At 41.1% G+C, this 19,279-nt stretch overlaps 2 protein-coding genes across 2 annotated transcripts; one reads left to right on the plus strand and one right to left on the minus strand.

The window, feature by feature from the left end:
* The first annotated feature begins 670 nt into the window (after nucleotides 1-670).
* Nucleotides 671-9,158, plus strand: LOC132971914 (KH homology domain-containing protein 4-like). Its single transcript, XM_061034694.1, has 14 exons — nucleotides 671-894; nucleotides 1,967-2,219; nucleotides 2,332-2,451; nucleotides 2,588-2,664; nucleotides 2,787-2,839; nucleotides 2,954-3,156; nucleotides 3,572-3,780; nucleotides 4,229-4,289; nucleotides 4,556-4,613; nucleotides 5,475-5,710; nucleotides 6,158-6,262; nucleotides 7,039-7,124; nucleotides 7,205-7,323; nucleotides 7,754-9,158. Exons 1-14 carry the CDS (start codon nucleotides 866-868, stop codon nucleotides 7,882-7,884), a joined length of 1,740 nt encoding a protein of 579 aa, XP_060890677.1. The 5' UTR covers nucleotides 671-865; the 3' UTR covers nucleotides 7,885-9,158.
* Nucleotides 9,159-19,262, minus strand: LOC132971918 (fibronectin type III and SPRY domain-containing protein 2). The gene is made up of 13 exons (XM_061034705.1): nucleotides 18,995-19,262; nucleotides 18,447-18,767; nucleotides 18,062-18,157; nucleotides 17,568-17,801; nucleotides 17,353-17,375; nucleotides 16,375-16,496; nucleotides 12,916-13,080; nucleotides 12,643-12,777; nucleotides 12,320-12,473; nucleotides 11,583-11,716; nucleotides 10,695-10,827; nucleotides 10,442-10,618; nucleotides 9,159-9,592 (listed from the first exon to the last, which is right to left on the minus strand). The coding sequence occupies exons 2-13, from the start codon at nucleotides 18,720-18,722 to the stop codon at nucleotides 9,343-9,345; spliced, it is 1,899 nt and encodes a 632-aa protein (XP_060890688.1). The 5' UTR covers nucleotides 18,723-18,767; nucleotides 18,995-19,262; the 3' UTR covers nucleotides 9,159-9,342.
* Nucleotides 19,263-19,279: the final 17 nt, after the last annotated feature.

Consider the following 19,279-nt stretch of genomic DNA (forward strand, 5'->3'; position numbering starts at 1 on the left):
TCTAAAACAAGTGAATGTGATTTTATCTTTGTTTTTACACTATTGTCTATCAATTGGCTTTAATGTTAAACTAATGAACAGTAGCACAAGTGGAATAGAGTTGTGGAGTCAGCAAAGTATTTGTACATCAAGTTTGCCTGTGGTTGTTTTCATTAGCCACCACAATCTAAATAGGATGTTTGCAGTAGGCTAGTCTTCTGAATCTGTTTCAGTTTCTTGCCCTTTTTTTTTTTTTCCTGCAACTTTTTCCTTCCAAGGTGTTAAGCTGCTACAGGCAAGGTCCTTCAACTTCCTCCTTTGTTTCTGGCAAAGAGTCAAAACTTCACACTGCTGCTAGAGGTTTTGTCAGCTAAATATAGACAGGCTGTTAAAAGTTTTTCAAGACGTATTGAATACCACTAGTGTTCATATGAGGACAGTATATTTCCTCTTTATTAGACCTTCTCGAGTTGTATTTGCACATTTAAAAAAAAAAAAAAAAACCTAATCTTATTTTGTACAATATCATTGGTTGATCAATTATGTTCATCTCACGCCCCCTATCTGTGCAAATACACAATATAATGTTTTTTTGGCTGCATGGTCACAGTTATAATGTTATAATATTTCTTTGAGTGTCGTTAGGCTGGGAATAAAACAGGTAACACGTTTTCTAATGATTTAATATTGAGCAGTTTCCTGTGAGACTCCTCCAGCTTGGGCTACTTAACATGAAAACAGCTCGACTTCCGGGAAATCAGACTTTGCGACAAGTCGTCAGAAGAAGTCGCCGGCGCGGGACAGCAGACCGATGGCTACCGTCGTTCAGGGTCTAATATAGTAGAAATTGTTTTTATTTTACTGCTAATTACGTGGGACTGGTGCTATGTCTTCGGGAATGACAGGGCAAACACCGTAAGTTTTCGTTTACTTAGTTTTCTGTTAATACATTTTTAGTGTCGCTGTGTGAACGTAAAGCAGGTTAGCCACCAGCTAGCATAGCACACACACGGTGAAGGCCTGCACATAATAAATGTTGTCTGAAGCGTCTTATTTGTTTATTTTATTTATTTATGCGCTTCAAAGTCAACTCAAGTTTGCTGCATTAAGTGTATGATACAATATGTTTAAAGCTTTATTGCTCCATCCATGAAAACATTAAGTTACTAAACACAACGGGATCTATTAGCTAACGGAGCTAGCCACCTAGCCTCGTCGTAGCTAACTGAACTACTGTAAGCTACTAGCTGAATGTGTCTGTTGTTAGCTTAGCATGCAAGAATCAGACTTTAAAACTACAGGCACTGATAATATCTTCAATAATACAAATTCTCAGCTTTATTAAAACGACGAAATGTCTTTAAATACACATGTTTTATTAAAGCTACATGCCAAGACTACAATAAACATTTATCATGCTACTGGTGTACGTTCTTATATTTAATTGTTTCAACATTTAAAAGTATTTCTAACCTGGTGTCAGAGTGCAGGGAGCTCATGTATTGTCCCTCCTTCATTTAACACCCCAGTTAACAACTTTTAACTCGTTTCTGATGTGATTGTTTCACAACATTATCACAAGCAGCTTTTCCCTCCATCACACTTTCCCAGCTCAACACAGTTTGTTGTAATCTGTTTCTGCCTCTTAAAAGAAGTTTCTCCTTCCTCTGTAACTTTGTTAAATGTTCCTTCTTTTTTACATGATGGTTTAATGTTGGGCCTTTACAGATTGTAACAAAGAGTAAGGTATTTTACCTTAATACTTCTGCTCTTATCAATTGGCGCTATACTAATAAAGATTGATTAATTAGACAAAGGCGCTGATCTCCCCTTTTAATCTTTAATATGTTTCATCGTTCATCTAAAATTCCACAGATCATCTTTTGAGATTTGAAGTGACATCTGTCTCTAATGTGTTTTTAAAATGTTGTTAAATTGAACAGTAATACGTATGCCTTTTAAAGATTATGTCTTTTTTTATCCTCAGGTGCCTGTCAAGTCGATGGGATCAGCGTGCACAACCTAAACAGAATGTAGATTTAGGACAGCAGCAAAGTGGTGCAAATGCAGCCCATGCTGTCTCCTTACCAGGGGTCGCTACTAACAGCAGTGTTTCCCAGCCGGGAGAAAAGCCAGCTCCTCCAGGAGGAGTTGAAATGGCTGCAGCCATGGCTGCTAAAATAAATGCCATGTTAATGGCAAAAGGAAAGCTATTGACTCCTCCACCCTTACTTGCGAAGGTAAACGTTAATTTAAAAATCTGTAAAAATAATTTGGTACTTTTGTTTGAATTGTCAGTGGGAGGCTAAAAGTGTACTTTTTTTTTTTTTTTTAATTTTAAATGTCTTTTAGATTCTTCCAAGTGTGCCTGCATCAACCATAACAGAGGAGATGGTGGTCACAGAGGTCGATATTAATGATGTACCAATCAATTGCAGGGACCTTCTTACAAAAGGAAAGACACAGGAGGAGGTAAGCAGAAAGTAGGCATGAAAGTTTTGCACTTGAACTTATGGAAAGTGAAGAAAGTCTTGGAACAGCTTCAAATACACATTCTCTAAATATTCATTTAATGTCCTTATCCAATGTATTTCCAATTCCTTTTCAGATCCGACAGTTTAGTGGAGCTGTTGTCTCAACAAAAGGGCATTACATGTCTGAAAATGACAAGGGCAGAATAGGAGGGTATGTACTAAGATTACTTCATGATGAACCTTTTAGTCCTGATAGAGGGGGGGAAATGGGTTGTTTTGAAGAATGCAGACATTCTTTATTGTCCATGACATTTCTGATTTGCTTTCTTTTAGGCATAGACCTTTGTATTTGCATGTTCAGGGAAAATCCCAAGATCAGGTCAATCGTAAGTAGTATTTATTTATTTATTTATTATTATTTTTTTTAATCCACTTAATGTGCAGTCTTGCACTTTCTTCATCTAATCTAATCCAACATTGTTTGACTTCTGGAACATCAGGAGCTGTGCTACGGATAAAGGAGATCATCTCTGAGGACGTGTTGAGGGCATCAGCAGCATCAGGAGGACAGCAGTTGCCTATAATGCCTCCGCTCACACTCTACCCTCAGCCTCCTCGGCCTGTCATTTCAGCTGTCCCACGGATGCCTAACAGCAACACAACACCAGGCCAGGGACATCGGCCTGCAGCTCCTCATTCAGGGGTAGGAAGATGAGATATCTATGATGACAATTATCCCACTACAAATGGTGATGAAGCCTGTAAATAATTATTTGACTTCAAGCAGGGATTTAACCCATTAATTCTACACTGCAGCAGTCATCTGACATTATTTTTGTGCCTTTGTGTTAAATATTGATCTTTGTTTTCTTTCGTTGCCTTTAATTGTGATTAACTCTGGATTTTAAAAATGGAGGTAAAGAAAGTGAAGCAAATGAAGACCATGTTGCCTTCACTGATACTCACCTCCAAAATTAAGTAGCAGAGAGAACATCCTGGCCTGCAGGGAAAAGCCTTGGATTGCTGCATCTGCTTACAAAGCTGTTCTGCCTCCAATTATAATAATCAATCTTAAAATGCAGGGTAAACAATAAGTCACTTTTTCTCTTTACCTTTAGAGTTTTGTGCATACAAAGATTTTTGTGGGTCTGGACCAGGCACTGCCTTCATTCAATGTGAACGAAAAGGTTGAGGGTCCAGGGGGGACGTACCTGAGTCACATCCAGACAGAGACGGGGGCTCGAGTCTTCCTCAGGGGAAAAGGTTCTGGCTACATTGAACAAGCATCAAAGCGGGAGTCATTTGAGCCTCTTTATGTTTACATCAGGTAAGTGTGTTAGTACGGTAGTTATTTTCTCTTACAGATTTACCAGTAGCTCTACAAGCTAAATTGTTCAATCCAACAGAATAGAAAAAGTAAATAATATAAATAAACATTTCTCAAAGCAAATTGAAAAAAAAAAAAGTAAAAAAAATAGGAACAAACCAATTTATTTCCCACAAGTTTACTTGTTTATAATGGTGATATGGCATGCCTCATGAACAAAAGTTATTAGTCTGAATTCAGATGGGATCCTACTATGGGGACATTTTCCATTAAAGAAATTCAACCAAATTTTAGTCTGTTTTGGTAAAGGTTTTTGTTCCTTTTTGATTGAAACGGCTACTTTAGAGCCTGACTTCTGTAGTATAGTAATGCCTGCGGCTATATATATTTATTTTATTTTTCATAGAAAACAGAGCTCTCATATTTAACTTCCCTTTGTGTTTTACAGCCACCCAAATGCAACTGGACTGGAGGCAGCAAAGAAACTGACCGAGAGTCTGCTGGAAACTGTAAGTTCATGAAATTGTACCATGAAGTTTTCAACTTTAGCTGAATTGAATGAGTGTCATTGGAGGTAAAAGAAGGTGAGACTATGAAAGCATATAGTTTTCACTGATACCCACCTCCTACAGTGAAAGTGGTAGTGTGAACCACCTGACTTCCAGAGATAGGTTTCAAGTGATCTGCACCTACCCACAATGTAACTTAAATAAAAGATAACTGTAGGGGAAAAAAACTTTTGTTTATTTGAGCTTATTCGTCTCTCATTTGGCAGGTGAGATCGGAGCATGCCCGTATGGTGTCTGTGTACACGGCCACAGGCTCAACACAACGTGAGTATTCTTTTTCAGCTTCTAACCATTTCTAGGGTGACCAACATTGTCATTATTGTCTGCGCTTAATTAAAAACTACAACAGCCGACTAATCTCCTTCACAATTCTCAAATGAATATTCCTGTTTTCATGCAGCAATGAATACTATAATTAGCACAGACCTGCGAAGTGATGGGTCATTAGTTTGTCAACCATAAAAAGAGCTGACTGTACACAGACAGGAGGCTCTATCAACGCCATCTTTCGATACTAGTTGAGCTCCACACAGAATGCTCCCAAAATGTGTAAAACATCTGCACATCTCGCGACCAATTTGTAAGATGACAATCATTTATACGGCCAGATTAGAGACACTTTAGAAGAGTTTGCTGTTTATTTATACTCTTCTCTGTGCTCTACTTATCAAAATTAAGAAGCTTTACCTCATGGGTTTTGTTTTTAATGTTTACATTTATAATTCCTTGTAAACTTCCCTTCTGTGTATGATGCAGTACTTACAAGAATGTTAATATGTAGTAACCTTGATAAGTGATGAAAAAGACTTATTGGATCTTGATTATTGGACTCAAAATAATAGAGGAAAGTAAGTGTTACTTTTATTTACTAATCTATTCATCAGTGCTTCATACAAATTAACAGAATTTGTTTAAAATCAAAAGCCTAATGGAATTATGGGATTGGAGATATGAGACATCCCCAGTGACCAAAAGTATCAGGTATCAACTTATTGATATTATAAATGTTCCCTCGATGAGTCTAGTTAAACTTCTGTTTGAAATTGCAGGTCACAGTTGTCAAAACATCGTTATCGGTTCATCTGATATGTTCTATTAACTCCACGTTCTATACTTTCATTTCAGCATACCCAGCACATGGATTTCCTCCTAATAGCAATTACTCTACCCAGGGGTCCTGGTATAACTACCCAGCAAATGGGTATGCTGGCGGCTATTCAGCGTACCCAGGAGCCGGTGGTTATTGGAGTAATGCAAATGGTCCCCCAAGTCATTCTAACATGTCGACAAACCCTCCATCTTCTCAGGCAATGGTTCAGTATCCGGTGTGTCCTAGAAAACCACATCCCTATCTGGTCCAGGTAACTACAAAAGACGACGGTTGGATAATGAGTTATGTGTTTGTCCTTTATTACCGCTGTCGCACAGGAAGTGACGATTCTTTCGATCAATCAACAGACTGCAGTGTTTAGCTCCAACTTTTAAGGTCAGATCGGTAGACTTGGCACCCCAACAGAAGGGTAGCAAAAAGTAGGACGGTACGGGACGGTAATTTGGGGACCTTTCCCGACTTTTGATAGTGGAAACGCCACAAAATGCGTGCCGTGACGAACCGAACTGAACTGCTTGCTGGAAACGAGGCTTAAGTCTACACAGGCAGACTTCAATCTTTAACTTAACTATTAACGCTTATCGTTTATGTAAAGATCCGCATAAAAACAATAAGCTAGAGAAGGCCTGTGACATGTTATGTTTTATAAACCCAGTTGAGGCATCAGTGCATTTGTGTTGGTTTTATTCTACTTAAGGATCCTGGCAGCAGTGAGACAGTGGAGCATGAAGGATCGTTAAACGCCGCGGCTGACACGGGAAGTCCCAAACGTCATTTCCAGGAGGGGTCCAAAGAAGATGAGGTTAGCTAAAGTGTCACATGACTCTTTTCACTGAAGGATAATTCTGACTGGTTTATCACATTCAGTGTTTTGATTTGGTCAACTGTCAGCATTTTACATGTTAACCCAGTGAATAATCTATAGACCTTAATTCATCTATCTATTATTGCTTTATAATGTGGCCATCTGACTTCCAAATTTACCCATTTGCTTTATGTGCGTAAGTTGGGATGTGGGCACATCTGTTGGGAACATCTGGCTACAATTGTGCAAATGTAGTTGTCTAAATGTTTCTGGGTTTTCATCCAAGATGATGCATTAAAGGTGCCTCTGTATGCTAGTGTTGAGTGCAATGAGCTGGATGGGCTCAGGTCATTTTGCCTGGGCTCTAAATGCAGATCCAGTGGGAGCCAGTTTGGCCTGGCCTCAATAGAATCTGATATGCCACCTCAAAATCCCAAATCAATTTTTAAGTTTGACTTAGAATCATGCCTTTGTAGAATAGATTAGCAATGCTCGATTTTTAAACAATTGTCACACTAGTTCAGATATGTGAGAGGAAATACGCCACTTTGTGGAATGCTGCTGAATTTAAAAAACTCTCAAATTACCTCCTGTAATTGTGTATTTTTTTAATTAATATTTGTTTGATCCTTAAACATTTGGAAGAGTCTTAACAAGCTCTTTAAATGTTTTGGATTGCTCTCAAACCTTTGGATCAGACATTTGTAACATTTCATTATTTTATGGCCATCAAAACATGAACTGTTCTAAATGTTTTGAACTCTTTTGTACAGCCTGCCAGCAGTCCTCCAGAGGGCCCTGCTCATCAGGAGTCTGCACCTCCTGTCTCCAGTGTTGGAGAGACTAAAGTAGTAGAAAGGTTTGTTCATAGAGCTCATTATCTTTTCTTCCTGAGTCTTTGCAGATTAAGATGTATAATATATATTTTTTAAAATTCAGGATCCTGATGCCTCCACCGCCGCATCTCTTTGTTGCCCCGGCCCCTGTTCCCCGAAAAAGGACGAGAGACGCTGTGACAGAAGATCCAGGCAGTCCGCCCATCAGCGCCGCGCCAAAGGGTATGCACTTCATGATTCCTAAACTGCTAAGAGCTTGAGTACTCGAACATTTGTTCTGTATAGTTGTCTGTTATATAAATGGCATCTGCCCCTATGGAGCTATGGGGGAGGAGTGGAGACCTGTGTGAACCTCTCAGATGGTAGAACCCACTAACACACTCTTCTTGTATATGTTCTTTGTCTTTCCCTTGTTTTCTCTCTCAACATGTGTCCCCGGACCTGCCTGTTATGGATGTGTGCTCTGCTGCCGTTTCATTTGATATCTTCCCTCCCCTGGCCGTGGATCAACTCAAAACCACCGCTAACATGGGGCTCCTCAATGGGTTTTTTTTTTCTTTCTTCTGTCTCTGTCTCTCCCCTCCCCCTCTCCTTTCTTCTATCTTTCCTCTACATTTCTCTGTCTCTCCATTTTGTTATTGTGCCCTTACAGGTGTTCGAAAAAATGTGTGCGAGAAGAAGTCTAAAGTGGAAGAAGACACATCGGGACTAGTGCCCTACGGAGGAGACTCCTCTGATGAAGAGGAGGAGAGGACACGCAGCAGTAAGACAGATAACTCATAACCCCTACCCATCCTCACCCCCACTGCCCAGGATACCCACAGAGCCAGAGTTTCTACATTAAGTTCATCAAACAAGTTCTCAAACCCATTAAAAGGAAAAATCCACCCTCGGTTATCATACACTGTTATAGCATGTACAAGTGTGTTGCAATGTTTTACCCCCTTCACTTCTAAAAATGTATATGTTACTGCTGACTACTTTAATCGAAGATAAAAGGAAAGGAAATTATTTACCTTTGTTGGGCATTTCTTTTAAACATCTTTAGCTACAGATGTTATATCTGATGGCAATCTCTATAAGGCAGTAATTAAGTACAGATCAGTAGTTATCAGGCTAAAGTTGCAAAAACAACAACTGGTATTGTCTTTGATGAAGCACCAGCTGTAATGTTTGGTGAAAATCCGACACTGAAAAGGTTTTGGGCACAGGATAGCTGTTATGTTGAACTCCCCATGTAGAGACTGTAGTCCTCCAAGCAGGCATCCTGGGTTAAATTCAAACCTTAGGCACTTTGCCACGTGTCAAGTCCCACTTTCTCATCCCAGTTTCTGACTCTATCCACTCTCCTCCCCTGAAAAAAGGCACAAAAGCCCCCAAAATAGTATTTAAAACTTGTTGTGGTTTTTGCTTTTCTTGCATAGTTTTATTTTCTCATGGATCTCAAAGCATGTCTCTCACAGTAAATGTGAACCAGTTTGTTTAAACAAATTGTAAGCATATTTAAATACATGCCCATATAAAAACCGTGTGTATATATAGACTTATAGGTAGCCTGCCAGTGAATTTGTCATTGAGCATTTGTTTGTAACCACATGACCTTGTGGCTACATGTCAGTAATACTGTTATTGACAATACTAGTGTTTCCTCATTTTGTTGTTGCCTTCACAGAAGCATTTATTGTTTGGTCGACAGGCTGACTAAAATGTTCAAAGCAGATTTTCTTCAGTCTTAAATGACATACATAGCTGGTTTTAACAGTGTGGAATCATTCAGGGTGGATTTTTTTCTTTTAAGTCGTGAAAGCAGTTGTATAATACCTACAAATGTTTCTTTTTTTCTTCCTTGGCACACTTTTAATTTTCAAAGCACCTTTTCGCTTAATCAAAAAACAAGCCCCGTATTTCTTTTTTAAAAATGTAAACACTTGTTCCGCTGCAGGTGCTGATGATATAAATACATATTGTAAAATTCTGTGAAACTTTTTCTTATCTTGGAAAAATGGTGTATGCCTGTTCCCATGGAATATTAAAATAAAAAACAACTGAAAACATAATGTCTTTATATCCTGCACATTTAATAATGCTATGAAAGGTCAGCAGGTAGTTTTATTTTGAATGAATGTTGGTGTTCACAATGTTTGCGTTGTTGGCATTGACACCCTGACCTCTGGTAAGTATTTAAAAGAGGTTTCAACCCTGGGTTTAATGTCATTTTAATTCTATACGTGAGAGCTGGTTTCAGATGAATGCATATTCTGGAGCTTCTATGCCATTGTGTACTATAAGAGCTCCTGGGTTGTCCAGGCTAAAGCAAGGGTGGACATAATTTCTGAAGTGACACTGGAAGGTGTGCAGATGTTGTTCCAGATCAACATTAAAGAAGGACAGAGTCCCCCTCTCATAGTCCAGAGCCACTCCTATCCTCACTGGGTTCACAGTGATCCTCAGGTCTGGACTCCAACCGTTGTGCAGGAATTCATATTTATGCCTAAAGATTTAAAAAAAAAAAAAAAAAATGTTGTTCACTGCAAAGAAATGCCCAATATACTGCTTTCTGTTCTTGTTTGGGATAATTTCTTTGTTAGTCATTATGAGTAAAAAAAAACTGAATCATGATCCAGCAGACGGATTTTCAATGACGGATAAATTATGCAGATAACCGAAGAGATGTGCGTTTCTTAAATTGCATGTATGGGTAGGTGTTATCACTGTGTAGATGCTCACAATGAAAGCCACATTAAAGGCTGAAGTGATTTGTTGCTCTGATTTGCTATGTGACAATTCAACTCGCCTGCTTTCTTGTAAGAAGGGTTACCATGGCAACATTATAAAGTAACAGTTATACAGGCATGGGCTCTGCTGCCTTCAATGGGTTTAGCTCATAGACTGTAGCTTAGCAAAAAAAAATTGCTTAGGATAGGAACATTTCTGGTGACTAAAATTAGTCTTGGCCTAGTTTCTGAGAACTGCAGTAGTAGTCCGTGAGAGGATCAGCATGCTTTAAAAAAAAAAAAAGTCAAATAGAAAACCAGCTTTCACTTTCTCCATGCAGTCTAATAAAAGGACTTAAGTATTGATTATACAACAAATTGTTTGGTTTGTCATGTTTTAGAATTGGCTGTGTATGAACAAATGTGTTTTTATTTTGTTTAAAGTGATCAACAGACTAAACATTTTACAGGAGTTAAATTGTGTTTGAATTGAGCCATAATATCCCAGTCGCAGACATGTTAATATTAGCAGTAGTGCTACAGAATAATCTATGGTGTACCACTGTTTGAGCCTGTTCCCAACATTAGGCTCATGTTTTAAGTTAACAGAGGTATTGTTTTGTTACCTGGATGGTGTCAGAATGTGTCTCATACACCAGGACGTGGTTTTGGCTCCGAGGTACGAATTCCTCTCAGTGTCCTCGTACGCAACGCCGATCCTATACTCACTCCCGTCATCCACCTCGACTTCCCAGTAATGTCGGCCTCGCACTGGAATCAGGTCCCCGAGGACAGCCACACATCTGGACACACAAACATACTCTTAATTAACACGAAGCGCCCATCCTCTGACACAGAAGTAGCTGTTGTATACATCACCTGGCAAAGGTGTTATCATCTAAACCCATTGCACTAATTGGCAGCTCCTCGTCTCCATAAAACATGGTGAAGCCATCCTCAGAGATGGACAGACAAGGATGGGCGGTATCCTCCAGGAGATAGAAGAATGTACCTGCACAGGTGAGAAAACATCAGTTAAATGAATGTACAAAAAGCAGTTGGTGTATTAATTTAAGACCTTAAGTTTAATTCTTAAAGCAATTGTTCTACGTTCCCTTCTCCTAAGTGGCCATAGCCTTCTATCCCAGGATGATTTATACAGATATGTAGTAACCTTTCAAACTAACAGAGAGAATAAAAAAACAAAGTACTTAGAGTTTCCTGTTGTATCTTTCATCACTAGAAGAACACTGATTTACACAAGTCTTAGAATTTATCAAGCCAATAATATGAGAAGCAGTTCCACAACTACCACCTTACATGTTTATTGCATTGGTTCCGAATCGGTAAACCCATAGAGGTTTTGAGATGGCTCATACAAATCACCAAACTGCTATACTTCTAAGTTACCATTTTTAACTAATTGTCCACTATTTATTTTATCATTTGGAATATTAAAAGTTGAACCTCTATACAACTTAAATACAAATTGTTGATATTGTTTTCTAGTTCACAAACGGGGCTGGGGGGTTTGGGGGTGGTAGAGTGGGAAGTTGGGGGAGAGAGTGGGTCCATGAGGGGAATGACACATGTGAAAGTAAGGGTAGGCCAGAACAGAACCAGGGCTGCCGGCTTACAGGACTATAGCCTCCGTACATGGGATGCGACCTAACCACTAAGCCATCAGTGCCCCAAATGGACATTACTTTTAATGCAAGATTTTTATAAATCAGTAATTTTTCCTTTACCTTTGTAAAATGTTCTCACCTGTCGTAGAGACTGTAATAACTTCACTCCTGTCGCTGGGCCCGCCAATGTTAACCGCTCTCACAGATATAAGATAACGGCGTCCTGACTGCAGCTGGATCAAACACTGACAGGTGGGCACGGCTACTATGGACCTGTGGGATTAAACAGTTAGACCAGCTAATATCACATCCTTGTAAAAAAAAAAGAAAGAAGATTAATGCATCATGATAGGATTTCATCTCACACTTCTATTTGCAAACTTCTAACAGAGTTTTGCCTTGAATTAACTTATAGTCTCAATACCTGTTTAAATTCATACATTTAAGGCTCATCTATGCAAAAACATATGAACAGTTTGGATAAATGGTTTAACTGTTCTATGAAGCGACCACCAAAATTGCCCTTAATGTGAGGACAGTATTCTAGCTGAGGCTCACATTGCTGTCATAGCTGAAGCTAAGAATAGATTTTCTAGGGCAGGGTGAGTCTTGATTCAGCAGCTCTATAACCATAGGATTTAAAAAATGCAAGGTAAGCATTAATTCAGGTATGTTTATGGATGTATTGAAGCAGACGTTTTAATAAAGGACAGGCCTTTGAGGATAAACATCATTAAGCTCTACATCTTTGAACCCTGCACAGCAGAGCAGTTTAGCTTTAACTGGGCAATATGAACTTCCTCTTTGTGTGTGAACTCTTTAAAAATATGAGAAATTCCAGAGAGCACTGTTAAACCTTATTTACGCAGCTCTTACTCTGTGACACTGCTTTGTGTGTCATCAGTTCCCATCTCACTGAGCTCCACAGTGTAAGAGTCCACAGGGTTGGTGTTTCCCGACTCCCAGCGGATCAGAGCTGCATCTGTACAGCTTGTACACTCCCTCCGCTTGATCACTGGAGGCGATGGCACTAGAAAGACAGGAATAAAGAATTTAGAAGATATTTTCCACAACATCCATCTATTAAGTGCTCACAACATAAAATAAATACGACTAAAAGGGTTTAAAGGGGACCAGAGAACAACTTTTTCCACTGTTACAAGTGAATCATGTAGTTGCAGTGGTGTGACATCTACTACCTGTGATGTATAAGGCCTTCTCGCTCGCTGGGCTGATTCCTGTGGTGTTGGTAGCCGTCACCCACAGTTCATACTGAGCATTGGGCAGCAGATCTGTCACAGTGCAGTGGGTCTCCTTCACCTTGACCTTACTCTCTGAAAAAGAACGCACAGATTTCATTGCAGCTGTACTGATCAAAACTCATCACTTTAATTCTTCAATAAGTACTACTTTCAACAGTAGATGGTGTTATTATGCAGAAGGATTCTGCATTCAGCGTTTCTGTGTAGTACCTTGTGCTGTGTGGGTGCTGTCTGCTGGCTTGTCCTCCAAAACGGGTCTGTAGTAAAGCTCGTAGTACTCCACTGTGTCATCGGAGAAAAGGCTCCAGCAGACACGCAGCGACGTCTGGGTGGCAGAGTTTGGCATCTGGGGGTTGATGACTGGGGCGGAGGGAGCTGATTTATAGTGGAGAAGATTTAGTTATCTGCTTGTGTTATTATGTCACACCTCAAAATTTGCTAAAATAACCAGAGTTTTATTTAATAAAAAGTCAGGGAAGTAGTTCTAACTGAGGCTCAATACTTACACCTATGTGCTTTTATTTATTATACATTTAATTTATACAAGAATCACTGACCTTCAACCTGACCAGTCAACTGACCAGTCAAAAGTTGTTTTAACTATAGATAACCTTGTTGATGTAAATCCACTTGATGCATATTTGATATATAATTAAGATGAATTTGGATTTGCCACCTCGTCCGGAAGAGGGAAGGAGCCGGAGCTGGTGCGGGAGGTGGAGCGCTACCAGCTATACATAGTTGGGCTCGCCTTTACGCAGAGCGTCGGTTCTGAAACCAAACTCCTGGAGAGGGGCTGGACTCTCTCTTTTTCTGGAGTTGCCCAGGGTGAGAGGCGCCGGGCGGGTGTGGGGATACTCACAAGTCCCCGGGTGAGCGTCGCTGTGTTGGAGTTTTCCCCGGTGAACGAGAGGGTTGCCTCTCTGCGACTTCAGAGGAAGGCTCTGACTGTTTTATGTGCATATGCACCTAACAGCAGCTCAGACTACACGGCCTTCTTGTAGTCTCTGGGTGGGGTCCTGGAAGGGGTTCCTGTAGTTCTACTGGGGGACTTCAACGCTCACGGGGGTGACGACGGAGACACCTGGAGGGGAGTGAGTGCTAGTCATGGATTGGCCATAACAAACACCATGTTCAAGCATAGGGATGTTCATAAGTGTACCTGGTACCAGAGCACCCTAGGCCAAAGATCGATGATCGACTTCGTAGTTGTTTCATCAGATCTGCGGCCGTATGTTTTGGACACTCGGGTAAAGAGAGGAGCAGAGCTGTCAACTGATCACCACCTGGTGGTGAGTTGGATCAGATGGTGGGGAAGGCTGCCGGACAGACCTGGCAAACCCAAATGTGTAGTGCGGGTGAACAGGGAACGTCTGGCAGAGGCCCCTGTCCGTGGGGTCTTCAACTCCCACCTCCGGAAGAACTTCTCCCTCGTCCCAGGGGAGGTTGGGGACATGGAGTCCGAGTGGTCCATGTTCAAAGCCTCCATTGTAGAAGCTGCGTCTAGGAGTTGCGACCAGAAGACCGTCGGTGCCGGTCGTGGCGGCAACCTTAGAACCCGCTGGTGGACACCAGTGGTGAAGGAAGCCGTCAGGCTGAAGAACGAGGCCTTTCAGGCTTGGTTAGCCCAGGGGTCTCTGGAAGCAGCTGACAGGTATCGGGTGGCTTGGAGGGCTGTGGCTTCAGTGGTAGCGTAAGCAAAAACCCAGGTGTGGGAGCAGTTCGGGGAGGCTTTGGAGAAGGACTTTCGGTTGGCCTCAAAGAGGTTCTGGCAAACCATCCGACGGCTCAGGAAGGGAAAGCAGGGCTTGCCCCAGGCTGTTATGTCCCCGAACTGGGGACATTGTTGGGCGGTGGAAGGAATACTTTGAGGAACTCCTGAACCCAGACAACACATCCTCTGAAGAGGAAGCAGAGTCTGAAGATCCAGGGGAAGCCTTACCACTAACCTTGGCAGAGGTTACTGAGACAGTTAGAAAGCTCCTCAGTGGCAAGGCGCCAGGTGTGGATGAGATTCGCCCTGAGATGCTAAAGGCTCTGGACATTGTTGGGCTGTCTTGGCTGACACGCCTTTTCAATGTTGCTTTTCAGTGCCTGTGGCGTGGCAGACCGGTGTGGTGGTTCCCATTTTCAAAAAGGGGGACTGGAGGGTGTGCTCCAATTATCGGGGTATCACACTTCTCAGCCTTCCGGGGAAAGCTTACTCTAGGGGTGCTGGAAAGGAGGGTTCGGCCGATTGTCGAACCTCTGATACAGGAGGAAAAATGTGGATTCCGTCCCGGCCGTGGGACAGTGGACCAGCTCTTTACCCTTGCAGGGCTTCTTGGGGGGGCATGGGAATTTGCTCATCCAGTCTACATGTGTTTTGTGGATTTGGAGAAGGCTTTTGACCGAGTCCCTCGGGGGATCATGTGGGGGTTACTGCGGGAATATGGGGCCTCGGGGCCGTTGGTACGAGCCATCCGGTCCCTGTTAGACCACAGTGGGAGCTGTGTCCGCATCCTCGGCACAAAGTCAGACACATTCCCAGTGCGTGTTGGCCTCCGCCAGGGCTGCCCCTTGTCACCGGTCCTGTTTGTGATCTTCATGGACAGGATCTCAAGGAGCAGCCGGGGGGAGGAGGGTTTCCAGTTTGGGGACCTCAAAATCTCGTCTCTGCTTTTTGCAGATGACGTGGTTTTTTTGGCTTCCTCAAGCTGGGACCTCCAGCAGGCATTGGGGCGGTTTGCAGCCGAGTGCGAAGTGGCTGGAATGAGGGTTAGCACCTCCAAGTCCGAGGCCATGGTTCTCTGCCGGAAAAAGGTGAATTGCTCTCTCCGGGTGGGGAGTGAGTCTTTGCCCCAAGTCGAGGAGTTCAAGTATCTCGGGGTCTTGTTCACGAGTGAGGGTAGGATGGAGCGTGAGATTGACAGACGGATTGGCTTGGCGTCAGCAGTAATGCAGGCGTTGTGCCGGACCATTGTGGCGAAGAGGGAGCTGAGCCTAAAGGCAAAGCTCTCGATTTACCGGTCGATCTACGTTCCAACTCTCACCTATGGTCATGAGCTATGGGTAGTGACCGAAAGAATGAGATCTCGGATACAAGCGGCCGAAATGAGCTTCCTCCAGAGGATGGCTGGGCTCAGCCTTAGAGATAGGGTAAGGAGCTCGGACATTCGGGGAGAGTTCGGAGTAGAGCCGCTGCTCCTCCGCATCGAAAGGAGCCAGTTGAGGTGGTTTGGGCATTTGTTAAGGATGCCTCCTGGACACCTCCCTTTAGAGGTTTTCCAGGCACGACCAACTGGGAGAGAGACCCCGGGGCAGACCCAGAATGCACTGGAGGGATTATATATCCCGTTTAGCCTGGGAACGCCTCGGAATCCCCCAGGAGGAGCTAGTTGGAAAACGTTGCTGAGGAGAGGGAAGTCTGGGTTGACTTACTGCGCCTGCTACCACCGCGACCCGATCTTGGATAAGCGGAAGAAAATGGATGGATGGATGGATGGATGGATGGATGAATTTGGATTTGATTCTTTTGTTCTGCTGTGTCTGCTAGTGCGTAAGTTAATCGAGACAAACAAACAACAGAGTGAATTGATTGATAACCTCACATGATGTCTGTGTTTTGTACAAAAAACGGTCATTGACCAATTGTTTGTGGATAAAATGAGCGTGATTTGTAAATCAGACCTGGAACGACATTGATGGAGTCCATCATGGTTTTGACATCTGACAGGTCAGCCAGTGGTGTGTTAAACTCCAGACGTGTGGTCAATGTGAGGTCACTCTCTTCCTTAGCAAACTCCTCGATGCTGGAGAAACCACAAAAGTAGAACAAGTGCTGTACTAAACACACAAATATAAAGTGCTTGTATTAGAGTTTTCTTTAGTTGGTGCAACTTTATACACCTCCTGCACAACAATTAAGAAAAAAATAGATTTAACTTAATTTTTCTGAAGCTTGGTTTCATTTTCCATCTCTTCATATCCAATTTTTAAAAACCTCCTCAAACACCACCTGTTCACCTAACCCTAACCCTATATAAATCTAAGTTATTATTATTATCATTATTATTATTATTATTATTATTATTATTATCACTAATAATGAAAACACTTCAACTCCAAATTCACTATAACTTGAAAGACTCTGCTTTTCACAGGACATTGACACTTGAGACATATTCTTATTTTATAGAATATCAGACATATTATTAGACAATGCCACACAAAGTTATATAAAGAAATTTAAATCCTCACAAACATTAAAAAAACGGATGCAGTTAAATGCAACTTGCAAATAAATCCAGAAGTAATATCAAGAGAAAAACTTCATATATAATATTTTGTCACTGAAAAATAATAACGTATATTACTTGATAATAATAAAAAATGTAATTGATAGTACTAGCATACTTTTAGATTGTGAACACAGAAGCTCTTGTTTGTTCTTTTACTGTATTAGTACTTTAAACTAACAAAAGCTTCTAGATACTTCTTCAACCACTGGTCTACTTTGTCATTGTAAGTATTGGCAGTTACTGTTAGTCAGAAAATAAACAAAAAAATAAACATGATTAAAACAATGTACTGTTAATAGTCAGTCTTTTAAAATCACAGTGCAGTTTCACACCATGCGACAAACCCACTGAATGACATCATAATTACCTTTTGATGGTAGGCATAACTGTCTGTCAATAAATGTTAAATAAACATACAACAATATTTAAATATATTTAAAATAAATTAAATTGTATATCCACAATCACATTTACTGTCTTTTCTTTCTACATCAGGACAATGACAGCAAAATCATCTATTGTAATCTCCAGGTTTAAATGACTGGCTGAAGAAAAGTCAAACAAGAGTGCAAGCTTCAGCACCTTCAGGAAAAGCCTTTTGTCTTGAGTGCGGTAGATCTCCTGGGCCGTCTCAATAAGCTCTTTGGAAGCATCCATCGCCCGGCCACAAGACAGCAGCTGAGTGTACAGGGCCTCCAGCTTCCCTTTCTTCTCCTCCTCCAAACCAGCCGCTCTCTCATCGTACCTCTGAGACAACGTCTGCAGCACATCGTTGTAGTGCTGCTCCAAGTGCTGCTCCTGACGGCCAAAATTCTCCTGTGCACACATTTATACAATCGTACAAAAGAAATATTTGTTATCCATTAAAAAAACAAGAGAGGATGACAGATAAAAGGGAGGCAATGAGTAAAGCTCTTCAGTTACAAAAAATAAATGTGACATCTAGAACTTTCTCTAGTTTCTGAGTTCCAGCAAAGAAAATAACAAAAGTATTCCCTCTTGCGCACAAAGATCTACGATAATAAATCAATGGCACAAAAAAATATTTTCTTCAGTCTTCAGTGTGTGACATTTACCTCCACGGTGAGAAAGATTTCCTCTAGATGACCTGCAAAGCTCTCCATCTCAGCAACCTTTGCTTGCAAACGATTCCTGATTTTGACGATTTCACTCTGAAACCATTAAAATTCATAATTTTACCTTTTTTTTCTTTTAAATTAAAAAAACATGAACAAACAAATGTTCCTGCCTTCAAATAAATGGCTCAATTTGAAAATTTGAATGAATGGTTGTCATAAGTAGCATTAATGGCATGTTTTCCATCTGAATTTATGTTCCAATTTTCACCTAAATCCAATTTCGAAAAGTGATTTGAATCTATTCTTGGTTGGATAGAGACATTAAGTATACTCTATATGTAATTGTATACATATTAAACAAAAGCTGTATTAATGTCCCCACCCCTGTTCCTTCCTCCTTAAACACGTCATCCTCATCATTTCCATCTTCCGCCCCAGTGGGAGATGGGGGGATGTCCTCACAGGGCTCAAAATGAAGGGACTCATTGGTGTCGACAGAAAACCTCTGGAAGGTGGATATGTCTCGGGTTGTCCTCCCTCCTCTGTCTGAAGTCACATTAAAGGACTCCATAGTGATTGACTCTCTGCTCAAATCCTGGTGCTCTGCTTCTTCTGCAATCACATCCAGTGTGTCTCCTCTGATCTCAAACAGGTCCATGAGAATGGCTGCGGGAGATATACAAACCAGCCATAAATATTGTGTCTGAAAAGAGCAAAAACAATTTACAATTTAATTCAGCCCCTTACTGTTAAAACTATAGCCTACCAAACCATTGGTAAACAACAATTCAGCTCAACATAACGAACACAAACTAATTTATATCGGGAAAAAAAAAACATTCTCCATACTTGAAACACGCAAATTAAATATGCACAACAATCCATGAAATTAGTTCTTAATGTTGCAAATTCAGCAGATGGCAAATTTACCTGGATAATTCAGAAAATCCGTCTGTTCTACTAAACAACCATTTCATGCCAACAGTGTTGTCCGACCAGCCAACAGTGTCAGCAGTCCAACCTTAACCCAGAAACTGTGACAAAAATAGATGGGACACAGACTGCTCAAATGTCATAGGCATGTCAACAATTCATGCAAGAAGTAAGTTATTTTTTGAATAAAACATACAATTACGACTAATTAGATGCTGTAAACACACCGTCAACACTTGAGATTAGTGCTGGGCATAATTGTTGCCTTGATATTTTGATGTG

This window comes from Labrus mixtus, chromosome 1 (assembly GCF_963584025.1).
Source record: "Labrus mixtus chromosome 1, fLabMix1.1, whole genome shotgun sequence".
In the NCBI taxonomy this organism is placed as follows: Eukaryota; Metazoa; Chordata; class Actinopteri; order Labriformes; family Labridae; genus Labrus; species Labrus mixtus.

What these genes read in the sequence shown, in the direction of transcription:
- LOC132971918 (XM_061034705.1), bottom strand. Translation starts at nt 18,722, where the DNA reads ATGGACCTGTTTGAGATCAGAGGAGACACACTGGATGTGATTGCAGAA. An exon ending in TTAAGGAGGAAGGAACAGGG is followed by an intron (nt 18,158 to 18,446) that starts GTGGGGACATTA and finishes TAATGGTTTCAG; the next exon opens with AGTGAAATCGTCAAAATCAG. An exon ending in GTTATGCCTACCATCAAAAG is followed by an intron (nt 16,497 to 17,352) that starts GTAATTATGATG and finishes TGGTTTCTCCAG; the next exon opens with CATCGAGGAGTTTGCTAAGG.
- LOC132971914 (XM_061034694.1), top strand. Translation starts at nt 866, where the DNA reads ATGTCTTCGGGAATGACAGGGCAAACACC. An exon ending in CCTCTTTATGTTTACATCAG is followed by an intron (nt 3,781 to 4,228) that starts GTAAGTGTGTTA and finishes TGTGTTTTACAG; the next exon opens with CCACCCAAATGCAACTGGAC. An exon ending in CATCAGCGCCGCGCCAAAGG is followed by an intron (nt 7,324 to 7,753) that starts GTATGCACTTCA and finishes GTGCCCTTACAG; the next exon opens with GTGTTCGAAAAAATGTGTGC.